General features: G+C 50.0%; 1 protein-coding gene across 5 annotated transcripts in view; it reads left to right on the forward strand.

Moving 5' to 3' along the window:
- The window catches only part of GRIP2 (glutamate receptor interacting protein 2), a 60,347-nt gene that overhangs the window by 34,519 nt on the left and 11,270 nt on the right, over nucleotides 1-14,558 (forward strand). For all 5 annotated transcript variants that reach the window (XR_011251024.1, XM_069562565.1, XM_069562567.1 and 2 more), the window contains 5 exons: nucleotides 2,696-2,882; nucleotides 3,420-3,565; nucleotides 4,262-4,342; nucleotides 6,317-6,383; nucleotides 6,482-6,627. Coding sequence is in view for 4 of the 5 variants with exons in the window: in XM_069562565.1 (XP_069418666.1) it covers nucleotides 2,696-2,882; nucleotides 3,420-3,565; nucleotides 4,262-4,342; nucleotides 6,317-6,383; nucleotides 6,482-6,627 (627 nt within the window). In the remaining variant the exon portion in view is untranslated. The remainder of the gene's footprint in view (nucleotides 1-2,695; nucleotides 2,883-3,419; nucleotides 3,566-4,261; nucleotides 4,343-6,316; nucleotides 6,384-6,481; nucleotides 6,628-14,558) is intronic.

Consider the following 14,558-nt stretch of genomic DNA (forward strand, 5'->3'; position numbering starts at 1 on the left):
TCACAAGGCAGAGTCGTAACCACTGGACCACCAGGGAAGTCCCTTGAGTGTTTTTTAAAATGAATGGTGATGAACAATAATGTGGAAGTAGCAAAAAGTCATAAGATTGCCCAGAATTTTTTTCTTTCGTATTTATTTATTTGGCTGCTCCAGGTCTTAGTTGCACCATGCGGGATCCAGTTCCCTGACCAGGGATCAGACCCAGGCCCCTTGCACTGAGAGTGCTGAGTCTTAGCCATTGGACCACCAGGGGAAGTCCAGGGCCCTGAATTTTGAAATCTGGCCTGGGAAGAATCTTTCCTTTGTTGATGTAGAGAGTGTTCCTAGCCTCCTTCTATGTGAATTGCAGAGGCCTCCAGGAAGAATGGAGGGTCAAACTGGGCCATTTAGGATTGAACCAAGTGAGGGAAGAGAGAAATATAAGTCAGTTTGGCACTGAAAAGCACTAAACATGGTTATGAGCTTCCTGGCAGCCCAGGCGAAAAGAGAAACAGAATTCAGAGTCAGGTAGTAAAATTCAACTTTCAGTTCAGTTCAGTTCAGCTCAGTCAGTCGTGTCTGACTCTGTGCGACCCCATGAATTGCAGCATGCCAGGCCTCCCTGTCCATCACCAACTCCTGGAGTTCACTCAAACTCACGTCCATCGAGTTGGTGATGCCATCCAGCCATCTCATCCTCTGTCGTCCCCTTCTCCTCCTGCCCCCAATCCCTCCCAGCATCAGAGTCTTTTCCAGTGAGTCAACTCTTCGCATGAGGCGGCCAAAGTACTGGAGTTTCAGCTTCAGCATCAGTCCTTCCAAAGAAATCCCAGGGCTGATCTCCTTCAGGATGGACTGGCTGGATCTCCTTGCAGTCCAACTTTACCAATCACCATTGTTACCCACTGAAGCAGCCGGTATGTAGGTGAAAAGATTCAGAAATATTTTTCACAAGCAGGAGCTTATGGAGCCTGGAGACTCTTGGGACCCCCTTACCTGTCTCCTTCCTTGATGATAACGATTAGTTAGTTAAATAGAAATTTTTGAACACTTCCAATATTCTAGATACCATTTTTATCATTGGAGATATAATAGTGAAAAAATAATGAATAGAAATATAATAACTCAATATATCCAACAATAAAGTTTGTTACACATATTATAACGTGTGATATATAATAGCATAAGACTCACTGGGAAAGACCCTGATGCTGGGAAGGACTGGGGGCAGGAGGAGAAGGGGATGACGGAGGATGAGATGGCTGGATGGCATCACCGACTCGGTGGACGTGAGTTTGAATGAACTCCAGGAGTTGGTAATGGATAGGGAGGCCTGGTATGCTGTGATTCATGGGGTTGCACAGAGTCGGACACGACTGAGCGACTGAAATGAACTGAACTGAACTGAAGAAAATAATATATAAAGACACAATGGTATAGCTAATAGAATGACATATAAGTTTTATTTAATAAATGATATCCAATATCCATATTAATAATACAAATGTATTTTATATGTGGAATATAAAATAGAATGTTACATAATATATTAAATAGTTAAACATGGAGTTATCATATGACACAGAAATTCCACTCTTAAGTAAATACCCAGGAGAAATGAAAACATATGTCATATTCACTCCAAAACCTATTTATGAATGTTTATACAGTGTAATTCATAATATCCAAAAGGTGGGAATAACCCAGATGTCCATCAGTGGATGAATTTTTTAAAATGTGATATCATCATACAGTGGGATATTAGCCTCAAGAAGGAAGACATTTTGATCTGTGCTACATGGATGAATCCTGAAAACATGCTAAAAAGAAACCACACACAAAAGACCATTTATAGTATGATTACATTGCTATGAAATGTCCAGAACAGGCAAATCTATAGACATAGAAAGTATGCTTAGGGCTGGGAGAGACAGGAGGATTTGAGTGACTAATGGAAACAGGGTTTCTTTGAGGGATTGAAAATTTTCTAAAATTAATTGAGGGGATGGTTGTACAACTTGATTATACTAAATAATACATTTACTAAAACCCATTGAATTGTACATTCTGTGGGTGAATACTATGGAAGCTGAACTATATCTCAATAAAGCTGTTGCCCCAAAATGGCATAATATATACTATCGCATCTAACAGTAATATAATGTGATATTTGATATATGGTGCAATAATGAAATAAATTGAAGCATAACACCACACAGGGCTTCCGTGGTGGCTCAGTGGTAAAGAATTCACCTGCTAATACAGGAGACACGGGTTTGATCCTTGGGCCGGGAAGATCCCCTGGAGAAGGGCATGGCACCCCGTTCCAGTATTGTTGCCTGGGAAATCCCATGGACACAGGAGCCTGGCAGGCTACAGCCGGTGGAGTTGCAAGGAGTAGGACGGGACTCAGCGACTGATCCCAGCATAACATCACACAACATCACAGGACGTCATATCACGGACCCTCGGAGCCTGTTTTATAACATGGCATTCCAGGAGCTGTCTTCCTGGGTCCTGGGCGCAGCTCTGCCAGGTGGAACCCACGACCCCGAAGTTCAGAATGGGCCGCGACTTGGCCCCGCCCCGAGGCGGGGCGGGCCTCCCACTCGCGCGCCCTCTCTGACTCCAGGCGGTCCCGCCGAGGGTGGGTGGGCTCTGGCAGGAAGTAACCCCCGGGACAGTGCCCTGAGTGCCGTGCCCGCCTGCCCCGCAGTGTCGCTCGCCTCCAGCACGGTGGGGCCAGGCGGCCAGATTGTGCACACGGAGACCACGGAGGTTGTGCTCTGCGGAGACCCCCTCAGCGGCTTCGGCCTCCAGCTCCAGGGCGGCATCTTCGCCACCGAGACCTTGTCCTCCCCACCCCTCGTGCGTTTTATCGAGCCTGATAGCCCGGCGGAGAGGTGAGCCCACTGCCCCCTCCCCGTGGTCCTGCCACTGTCCGATTCGGGGGTGGACAGCCGGGGAAGTCCAGTCACACGCTTAGGCTGGCTGCACAGGTGATCTCACCAACCATCACGGTCCACCCCGTCGCCGGCCTCGTTTTGTAGACGAGGGGTCTGAGGCTTAGAGAAGCTGATTCACCTGCCCAGGGTCACACAGCTTGGGAGTGACCCATGACACGAACCCCAGTGTGGTCTGAAGTCCGAGTCCTGTATAAACATCTCCTGAGGCATGGCGTCATCCCCACGGGACACAGAAACAGGCCCAGCGAGGGTATCCCTTAGAGCCAGGGTCCCGGGTAAACGGCCTGAGGAGCTGCAGCTGGCGCGGCGCGGGGCGGGGCGCTACCAGCCCCGCCCCGCCCCGCCCCCGCCCCGCCCCCCCCCGCCCCGCCCCCGCCCCGCCCCCGCCCCGCCCCGGACATGGGCGGGGCCTGGCCCTGCTCCTGCGCTGCCAGTTGCTGGCTTCGAAAGGGGCCGCTTCTCTCTCCGGTTCAGGTGTGGACTGCTGCAGGTAGGGGACCGCGTCCTGGCCATCAACGGCATCGCCACCGAGGACGGGACGATGGAGGAGGCCAACCAGCTGTTGCGGGACGCGGCGCTGGCCCACAAGGTCGTGCTGGAGGTGGAGTTCGACGTGGCCGGTGAGTGGGTCTCCTTCGCGACCCCCTGCGCCCTCCTTTCTCCACCCTGCGCCCCCCACCTCCCGCCCCGCTTCTTCCCGCGTTTGCAGCGTGTCCCCAGAACGCCGGGAGAAAGGCATTGGGCGGGAGTGGAAGAATTGCACACGCTAGTGTGAATGAGGGTTTTTGCAAGGGAACAGGAGCCGCGTGCTGGGGAGGTGAGGGTTTATGCAAAGATCCCCAAACAATTCGGTTAGAATTCTGGTTCCTGATTTGGACACCGTGTCCTCCTGGACAGGGCCTGTCCTCCTCCATCCTCAGTTTTCCCCAGTGTAAAAACAGTGTAAAGTGGATAGAATCCTCTATTCCAAGGGGTGTTATTGAGATGCGATGAGATGAAGCTCCTGGAAGCACCACCTGAGGTCTGTCATGTGAGAGGTGCCCTTTAAGTCCTTGCTGGATCTGAATGGCTTGGGCCGGGATAGGGGGCCCCAGTGGCAGCTGTAGGTTGGGGTACCAGTCCTGACTCTGCTCTGACCTGATGGGTGCTTTTATGGGACAAATCTGTGCACTGTACCTCAGTTTCTTCTGTGGGTAGAAGAAGCAGGATGGGGTTGTGTTTGGCATCCCTCTCCACTGGACCAGAATCAGTGTGGGGTGCGGACTCCCCGAGGCTATTCGCTTGAGTCTCCCCGGTTTGTGTCTGTTTGCACCCAGAGTCCGTCATCCCGAGCAGCGGCACCTTCCACGTGAAGCTGCCCAAGAGGCGTGGCGTGGAGCTGGGCATCACCATCAGCTGTGAGTCCCCGTCCTGTGCACCCTCCAGCCTGCCCTGAGTCCACCCAGCACGAGGCGGTCAGGGGAAGGCTCTGGGTGGGAGGGGGCGCTGGCTGACCTGGCTTCCCTCTGTCTGCAGTGCATGTCCTCAGGCAAGGCTTCTGGAAGCCTCGGTTTTCTTTTCTGCACAATGAGAGTCTCCTAGCCTATTTAGTCTCCAGGGGTGGTTAAGTGGTTTTGTGAGGCACCAGTCACGTGCCCCAGGTTTGGTTTTCTGTTGCCTCTGTATTCCCAGGGCCCAGGAAAGGCCTGGAACATAGTCAGTGCTTAATTCATGTTTGTCAAAGGGACGAAAGTGAGGTACTGCAGAATGGAAAGAAGTAGAATACACAAGCAGAGGAACGGTCACAGACCCTCCCCCAGCCCTCATCTCACTCCGGAAAAGCCGAAGTCCTCTGACTTTGTGCGTGCATGCACGCAAAGTCTCTTCAGTCACGTCCAGCTCTTTGAGACGCTATGGCCTGTAGACTACCAGACTCCTCTGTCCTTGGGATTCTCCAGGCAAGAATGCTGGAGCGGATGCTGTGCCCATCTCCAGGGGATCTTCCCGACCCAGGGATCAAACCTGCATCCCCTGTGGCTCCTGCATTGCAATTCTTTACTGAGCCCCTGGGGAAGCCCCTTCTGACCTCATCTCCTGCCGTCTCCCCGTCACACCCGGGAGGAGCAGCTGACCAGAAGGGCTGGTGCTGCAGGTCCTTTCTGCCCCAGCCCCTGCAGTCAGTGGTGGTGGAAGCTGGAGCAGCCAAGGGGGAGAAGGTGCTTCCAGCCCAGGGCCACCAGCTGCAGCTGTGCAGCTGTACAAGACGCAAGGTGCCCATTCAAGCTAGACTTAGATTTTTCTGACATTTTCTCAACAGACTAATTAGACAGGGCCCCTTTGTCTCATTGGCAAAGATGCTGTTTGGGCTAGAGGGACCGCTTTACACCTGGTCACTCATGGGAAAACCCATTAACCCCAATGGATTCTTTCTGCAGAAAAACTCAGCCATCCATTGTCTTAAATCATGTTCCCTGGGAAATAGCCTCTCCCACAAGGAGTGACGTATAGGGGCCTTATTGAGGCGGGTTCTTAGGATCAACACCTGTGGGCAGAGGAGACTGTAGGACCAGGCATTGGGAGGAGCTAGGCTGCAATGTAGTCAATAGAGGGCTCCCCCAGTCTTCTTTGCTGGGGAGGCTGCGGGAGCTGAGGCTTCCCTGGTGGCTCAGACAGTAAAGAATCTGCCTGCCAATTCAGGAGATTTGGGTTCAATCCCAGTATCAGGAAGATCCCCGGGAGAAGGGAATGGCTACCCAGTCTGGTACTCTTGCCTGGAGAATTCCATGGACAGAAGAGCCTGGTAGGCTACAGTCCATGGGGTCACAAAGAGTCGGAAACGACTGAGCGACTAATACTTTCACTCTCTGCGGGAGTTGTCCTGCATAGAGGCTGGGAGCTGGGCCTTGGCACCGCTGAGTGGCCCGGTCAATGGGTGTAGACATTGTTTTGGGTGAGGCTGCTCCCTCAGCTAAAGGCCATTCCCCAGCAGGATCCTGCTGCAGTGTTCGCAGCCAGCATTCCCTGCAGCGGGCAAGGAAGAACTCAGCTGTTAAGAGTCACTTGGTTCTGGAACCTGGGCCTGTCTGTGTTGCTGGGGACACAGACACCAGCCAAACACAGCCTCTCAGGGAGCTCCGTGTGCTGGAGAATGAGCTGAGTGTGGGAGGTGTTGTCCTACTTCGTCTAGTTCATCTCGGATGTCCCTGTGAACTCTGGCCTCATCCCCATATTACAGAGGGGAACTGAGGCACAGAGAGGGGAGCTGGTTTGCTCACAGTCCACACAGCCCAGGAACCATGGGAAGCGGGGTGTGGGGCTCTGAGTCCACACCCAACCCCTGGGCCCCTGAGGCCGAGGTGGCCAAGGATGGGCTTTTGGCTTCTTTCCTCCAGCGGCCAGCAGGAAGCGAGGGGAGCCCCTGGTCATCTCTGACATCAAGAAAGGCAGCGTGGCACACAGGTAGGGGGGCCCCTGGCAGGGCGGGAGGCTGGCCCATGGGGGTGGGCTGAGCGCCTGCATGTGCCCAACTCCTTCATGTCCCCTCCCTGCTCCTGCAGAACCGGCACCCTCGAGCCAGGGGACAAGCTGCTGGCCATTGACAACATCCGCCTGGACAACTGTCCCATGGAGGACGCTGTGCAAATCCTGCGCCAGTGTGAGGACCTGGTGAAGCTAAAGATCCGCAAGGATGAGGACAACTCGGGTGAGGGCCCCAATCCCCACCCTCCTATGCCAATCAGATGGTGCGCAGCTGGCAGTCTGGTGCTCCCTCCAACCAAGGGTGCCACCCAGGGGCTGCTGGTGGAGAGCCCTTGGATGAAGACGTGGGGTGGCCAGGGGGGAAGATGGCAGATGGGTCCCTGTCCCCAGGTCTGGCCTTCTCCAAAGGCCCATGTGAGGTCTGCTAGAGTTTGAGCCAGACGTGGACCCAACAGGCCCTGCCCACAGCTGCTGGGCGCAGATGGCTGGGTGTGTTGATGAGTGGGTGGGGGTGGGGGATGTACCACGGCGTGGGTGGCTGTGAATAAGCTGAGGCTGCAGACTCAGGCACACCTGAGGCTGGACAGGTGACAGAGTAAGTGAACTGGGCCGAAGCTGAGAGAAATTATTCAGTCTGCGTAGGCAGAGGAGAAGGAGAGGACTGTGGCCACTGGCGAGACTCTTGTTCAGAAGGGCTGCCACCAACTCCCACCCTGGGCAGGAGGATCACTTGTGGGCAGATTTCAGAGTTTTTAAGAAAACCGGGAAATCTGGTGTCATCTTATACTCAATATCATCATCACCATCATTATCCTTGTGGTTCTGCGTGGTATGTGAAATCTTTATTATAAAAATGCTGGTTCAGTGTTTCTGCTCTTACTGAAATGGCTGTTTGGGTGGAATGAAACATTGTTGGAAGCAGAAGATGGCCTCACGTGGTGCGATCTGAAGTCCTCCCATGGGGGAAATGGGTGTGTTCATGGCTGAGGGAATGGGTGGATTAATGACTGGCGGAATGTTTGAATTCATGGCTGAGGAAATAGGTGGATTAATAGCAGGGAACAATGGGTGTATTCATGGCAGAGTGGACGGCTGCCACAATGGCAGAATGAGTGGCTGCATTCATGGCTGGGAGAACGGGTGGATTAAAGGCATGAAGCGACGAGCACAGTGACGGCTGGAGGAACAGTGAAATGAGGCCTGAGAGGAGGGGTGAATCGGTGGAGAGGTGGGCTAGGGAATGGCTGTGTTAATGGCATGACTGCATGGGCGAATTAGCACCATGAGAGAATGGGTGAATTAATGACATGAGGGAGGGGGTGACTTGATGGCTGAGGGAATGGCGAATTAATGGCTGGAGGAATAGGTGAGTTAATGATTCAGGGTTTGGGTAAATTAATGATTGATGAAGTGAAGTGAAGTGAAGTCGCTCAGTCATGTCCGACTCTTTGCGACCCCATGGACCGTAGCCCACCAGGCTCCTCTGTCCATGGGATTTTCCAGGCAGTAGTACTGGAGTGGGTGGCCATTTCCTTCTCCAGGGGATCTTCCCAACCCAGGGATCGAACCCGGGTCTCCCGCATTATAGACACACGCTTTACGTCTGAGCCACCAGGGAAGGCCCGCGGCAGTGCTTGGTGGATTGGCTGAATAAGAGGTAGAGAGTTAGTGGCTGAAATGAGGGGTGACTTCGTGGCTGAAGGAGTGGATCCACTACGGGTTCGGCGATCTGTGGCTGAAGATTGAGATAACAGTGGACTAACGGTTGACTGAATGGGTTTATAAATGACACAGGGAATGAGCGTATTCATGGCATGAGGACGTGGGTGAACTAATCACTAGAAAGTCCGGGTGTTAGGCATTAGGGACTTGGTGTATTAGTGGCTGAGGAAATTTGTGAATTCATGGCTGAGGGATTGACTGAATTAATGGCTAGGGAATGGGTGAATGGGAATGTGTGTATTAATGGAGGAATTGGTGTATCACAGGCTGTGGAAATGGCTCAGATAATCACTGAGGAACTGGCTGAGTTAATAGCTGCAGGATTGGTTGAATTAATGATGAAGGCACTGGCTGTATTAATGGCTGAGGGAATGGGGGAACTAGTCACTTAAGGAATCTCTATTAAAATGAAAGAACTGGCATGTTAGGGCTGATGAAACAGGTGGGATAATGGCCAAGGGATTGACTTAATGGCTGATGGAATGGGTGAATTCATGGCTGAGCGAATATGGGATTTACTGGCTGAAGAAATAGTTTAATGGCCAAGAGAATGTTGAAAATGTCTTGGATTGGCTGAATTAATGGGTGAGAGCTTGCACAGGAGAGACGTGAGTGTGCCTGATGGAATGAATGAAGTAATGGCTAAGGTAAACGGTGATTTAGTGATGGCAGGACTGGGTGAGCTGGGGGCTTATGACTGAGCTCAGCGGCAGAAAGAATGGGTGACTTAACAACTTAAGTAAAAAAACTTAAGTGGCTGAGATAATGGGAAACTAATAGTTGAGAGAACGGTTGAATTAATAGCTGATGGAAAGTTGGTATTAGGCCTGAGGGAACGTGTGAATTAATAGCATGAGGAAATGGGTATTAATGGCTGAGGGGTTGGTTGGCTGAAGGAAAGCCTGAAATGCGGCTGAGGGGATGGTTGAATTCATGGATGTAGGGATGTGTGTCCTAATGATGGAGGGAATTCGTGTATCAAAGATTAAGGGAGGTCTCTTGTCTTCGGAGATGGCCCACCCTCTCTATGGAGTGTTTCTGCCAAAGTCACTCGCACTTTTCGAGATGGACCACACCCGGTCCATGGAATGTGTCACTAAATACATCTACTTCTTACTTGTCAGACAAAAAATAGGTTGAGGGAATGGCTGAATTTATAGCTGAAAGAATGGTTGAGATAATACCTGAGGGAATTGGTGAACGTGAGGTTATGAGGAAAATAATGGTGGAGCAGGTGGGTGAAATAATTCCTGAGGGATTGGGCATATTAGGCCTGGCAGAATGGTTGTATTGCTGGCTGAAAGCACAGGTGAATGAATGGCTGAGGGAAGGGTGGATTAGTGGCTGGAGGAATGGGGGAATCAATGGCTTTGGGAATGTGTGATTTAGAGTGGAGGAAATGGGCGAGGCTCTTTTTATATGGCCTGAGGACATGGCTCTATTGATGGGTGTGGGAACAGATTGATGGCTGAGGGAATGGGTGAATTAGGGCTGAGAGAATGCCTGAATTAATGGCTGATGAGTGGGTGAGTTAATGCATGCGGGTATGTGGTATTCTAGACTGAAGGAATTGGTGTATCAAAGACTGTGGGAATGACAGAAATAATGCCGAGGGACCGCTTGAATTAACGGCTGAGGGAGCGGTGGAGATACAAGCTGGAAGAACGGAAGAACTAATATCATGAGTGCAGGTCAGTCCCTCAGTCGTGTCTGACTCTCTGCGGCCCCATGGACTGCAGCATGCCAGGCCTCCCTGTCCATCACCAACTCCTGGAGTTCACCCAGACTCACGTTCATCGAGTCGGTGAGGCCATCCAGCCATCTCATCCTCTGTCGTCCCCTTCTCCTCCTGCCCCCAATCCCTCCCAGCATCAGAGTCTTTTCCAATGAGTCAACTCTTCTCATTAGGTGACCAAAGTATTGGAGTTTCAGCTTCAGCATCATTCCTTCCAATGAACACCCAGGACTGATCTCCTTCAGAATGGACTGGTTGGATCTCCTTGCAGTCCAAGGGACTCTCAAGAGTCTTCTCCAACACCACAGTTCAAAAGCATCAATTCTTCGGGGCTCAGCTGCCGGGGTCCAGCCCTGGTGGATCCAGGGTAATTCGAAGTGGGGACGGCGTGGCGAGGAAAAACTTATTTATTTAGAAATATAAAAGAGAGATTGGGAAAGAATAGTGTAGTAGGAAAATTTAGTGGAGGAAAGATGCTGAATAACTTGGTTTATGTGGAAAACCAATAAAGTTCCAAGACAAGGAACTTGCACCGTCTACGTTAGGCCACTGGCGTCCTCTTGAATAGCGGGGAGTGCCCCGCCTTGGGCTCAGTCTTGTGTGGATCTTAGAAGCCAGGGCAAGTAAGTAGACATGGCGAGCCTCCATGCCCCAGATGGGAATTCAGCCAGAAAAGAGAGTAAAGAAGACACGGGGGAAACCAGTCTTTCCAGTGACTGGCCCATCCTCTATTGTTGGAAAGGCTTTTTATACCTTTTTTTTGTACATAGAGATCAATGGATAATATAAAATTATGTAGCATCAGCAGCCCTGACTCTTATCAAGACCAGGCTTTTCTCTCTGCATACCTAGTTGTATACACAAGTCTTAGGTGATTTACATCATCTTCTGGCCAGAAGGCCAATTAACATTTTATGGCCCTTTTGTGATAAGAGTTTGTCAACCAGAAGACTTATTTGCCCTAATAATGTTGTTCTTCCCAAAGTCTGGTGCCACGCTCAGAAAGCGCTAAGTAAAGTTACATTCTTACATAGCAAAGACACAACAATTTATAACAATGAAAGAAGTGCAGTGATTTATAACAAAGAGAAAGTTAATTAACTCAAAAGTCTAGTGTTGCTAACATCAAAACTACTATATTCCTATTTCTGCATCCCGTTTACATTGATTAATATCCTCCCAGGTGCCTACAAGATAAAGAATATGGAGGCCTGGGGGCAAACATTAACTCAACAAACTCTTCACCAAACTAATTCTTAACTCTAAAAGGCTCTATATCTTTAAGGTGTTTTGAGCTTCATGCCTCTCACGGTTGGGGGCTGTAAACAACCCACAAATTGTAAAGTCCGGGCAGACCAGTCAGATTAGTTAGAAAGCCATCAAAGGGGTTAAGCCGAGACATTCTTTTTATATGCAGGAGACTGTTAACTGGAGCTCTGAATTAACTCTTTCGGGGATAGCCCCCTGTTATGTCAGAAGAGTACAGTATAGCAGATAGGAAACAGACAGGTTTTGGTTTCGGGGGAGATGCTCAGACAGAGGACCCCTCGAGACCTGACTCGCCTTGCCCACCAGGCCTCTCCGCATGACCTTGTCATGGGTGGGATCTCCCGCGCTAGCTCCCAGCACTCAGCCTTCTTCACAGTCCAACTCTCACATCCATACATGCCCACTGGAAAAACCATAGCCTTGACTAGACAGACCTTTCTTGATAAAGTAATGTCGCTGCTTTTGAATATGCTATCTAGGTTGGCCATAACTTTCCTTCCAAGGAGTAAGCGTCTTTTAATTTCATGGCTGCAATCACCATCTGCAGTGATTTTGGAGCCCCCCAAAATAAAGTCTAACCCTTTATTTTCCTCACAGCCGTATGACATTAATTCACCAATTCCTTCAGCTGTTATTCCAACCATCCCCTCAGCCATTAATACAACCATTCTTTCATCCATTGATATATCCATTCCCTCATGCCATGGATTCGCACATTTCCCCATCACTAATATACCAAAGCCTTTGACTGTGTGGATCACAATAATCTATGGAAAATTCTGAAAGAGATGGGAATACCAGACCATCTAACCTGCCTCTTGAGAAACCTATATGCAGGTCAGGAACCAATAGTTAGAACTGGACATGGAACAACAGACTGGTTCCAAATAGGAAAAGGAGTACATCAAGGCTATATATTGTCACCCTGCTTATTTAACTTATATGCAGAGTACATCATGAGAAACGCTGGGCTGGAAGAAGCACAAGCTGGAATCAAGATTGCCGGGGGAAATATCAATAACCTTAGATATGCCGATGACACCACCCTTATGGCAGAAAGTGAAGAGGAACTAAAAAGCCTCTTGATGAAAGAGGAGAGCGAAAAAGTTGGCTTAAAGCTCAACATTCAGAAAACTAAGATCATGGCATCTGGTCCCAATACTCCATGGCAAATAGATGGGGAAACAGTGGCTGACTTTATTTTTCTGGGCTCCAAAATCACTGCAGATGGTGATTGCAGCCATGAAATTAAGATGCTTATACTTGAAAGGAAAGTTATGACCAACCTAGACAGCATATTGAAAAGCAGAGACATTACTTTGTCAACAAAGTTCCATCTAGTCAAGGCTATGGTTTTTCCAATGGTCATGTATGGATGTGAGAGTTGGACTATAAAGAAAGCTGAGTGCCAAAGAATTGATGCTTTTGAACTGTGGTGCTGGAGAAGACTCTTGAGAGTCCCTTGGACTGCAAGGAGATGGAACCAGTCCATCCTAAAGGAAATCAGTCCTGAATATTCATTGGAAGGACTGATGCTGAAACTGAAACTCCAATACTTTGGCCACCTGATGCAAAGAGCTGACTCATTTGCAAAGACTCTGATGCTGGGGAAGATTGAGGGCAGGAAGAGAAGGGGATGACAGAGGATAAGATGGTTGGATGGCTCACCAACTCAATGGACATGGGTTTGGGTGAACTCCGAGAGTTGGTGATGGACAGGGAGGCCTGGCGTGCTGCAGTTCATGGGGTCGCAAAGAGTTGGACATGACTGAGCAACTGAACTGAACTGATACAGGTAAATTCATGGCTGAGGGTATAAGTGAATGACTGAGGCAATGAGTGAATTAAAGGCTCAGGTATTAGCTGAGTTAATAACTGAGGAATTCCTGATTTAATAGCTGAGGGAATGGGTGAATTAATGGAGGCACTTGACTCCATTAATGACTGAGGAAATGGTGTATTGAAGGCTGAGGGAATGGCTGAATTAGGTGCTGATGCCTGGAAAATCCCATGGATGGAGGAGCCTGGTGGCCTGCAGACTATGGGGTCGCTAAGAGTCGGACACAACTGAGCGACTTCACTTTCACTTTTCAGTTTCATGCATTGGAGAGGGAAATGGCAACCCACTCCAGTGTTCTTGCTTGGAGAATCCCAGGGACGGGGGAGCCTGGTGGGCTGCCATCTATGGGGTCGCACAGAGTTGGACACGACCGAAGCGACTTAGCAGCAGCAGCAGAATGAGTGTATAGTGGCCGAAGGAATAGGTCCAGTAATTTTTGTGGGAAAAGGTGAATTAATGGCTGAGCAACTGGGTACACTTATCGCTAAGTGGATGAGTGTATTACAGCTGGGGGAGTTGGTGTGTTAATGTTTGAAGGCATAGCGAGCTAATGGCTGACTGGGTGAATTCATGGCTCAGTTCCTGGCTGAGTTAGTAGCTGAAGGAATGCCTGATTTAATAGCTAAGGACAAGGGTGAGTTACTGGAGGCAGGATGGGTGAATTAGTGGCCATAGGAATTGTATATTAATGACTGAGGGAATGGTGTATTCAAGGCTGAGGGAGTGGGTGAACTAATGGGTGTGGAATGGATTAACTAATGGCTGAGGGAGGGAAAAGGGAAAGTGAAGTCGCTCAGTCGTGTCCAACTCTTGGAGATCCCATGCACTGTAGCCTACCGGCTCCTCCGTCCATGGGATGTTCTGGGCTGGCATGCCATTTCCTGCTCCAGAGGATCTTCCTGACCCAGGGATCGGACCCAGATCTAGCTGCATTGCAGTCAGACGCTTTATCCTCTGAGCCACTAGGGAACTGAGGGAGAGGCTGAACTAGTTCCGAAGAGAATCAGTAAATTAATGGCTGAGGATATGGGAGAACTAACCTCTGAGCGCATGGGTATGTTAGGCATGAAAGAATTGGTGCATTAGTGACGGAGGCAACGGGTGATAACGGCTGAGGGAAGAGTTGGATTAACAGCAGATAACGTGAAACAGGGGCTTCTCTGGTGGCTCAGATGGGAAAGCATCTGCCTGCAACGTGGGAGACCCGGGTTCGGTCCCTGGGTCGGGACGATCCCCTGGAGAAGCGCATGGCAACCCACTCCAGTATTCTTGTCTGGAGAATCCCATGGACAGAGGAGCCTGGCGGGCTACAGTCCACAGCGTCTCAAATGTCGACACGACTTAGTGAAACACTAGCTGAGGGACTGGCTGAATTACGGGCTCCGGGAATGGGTGATTTAATGTCTCAGTGGACAGGTGAATGAATATTTGAGGATATGGGGAAGTAATTCCTAAGGGAATCAGTGAATTAATGGCTGGGGAATGGATGAATGAGTAGCTGCGGGAACTGGTATGTTAGCAGCTGGAAGAATGGGTGAACGCATGTTTAAGAAAAGGCTGAATTTAGTGGTGGAGAGGACTCATGCAT

This window comes from Ovis canadensis, chromosome 19 (assembly GCF_042477335.2).
Source record: "Ovis canadensis isolate MfBH-ARS-UI-01 breed Bighorn chromosome 19, ARS-UI_OviCan_v2, whole genome shotgun sequence".
Lineage (NCBI taxonomy): Eukaryota > Metazoa > Chordata > Mammalia > Artiodactyla > Bovidae > Ovis > Ovis canadensis.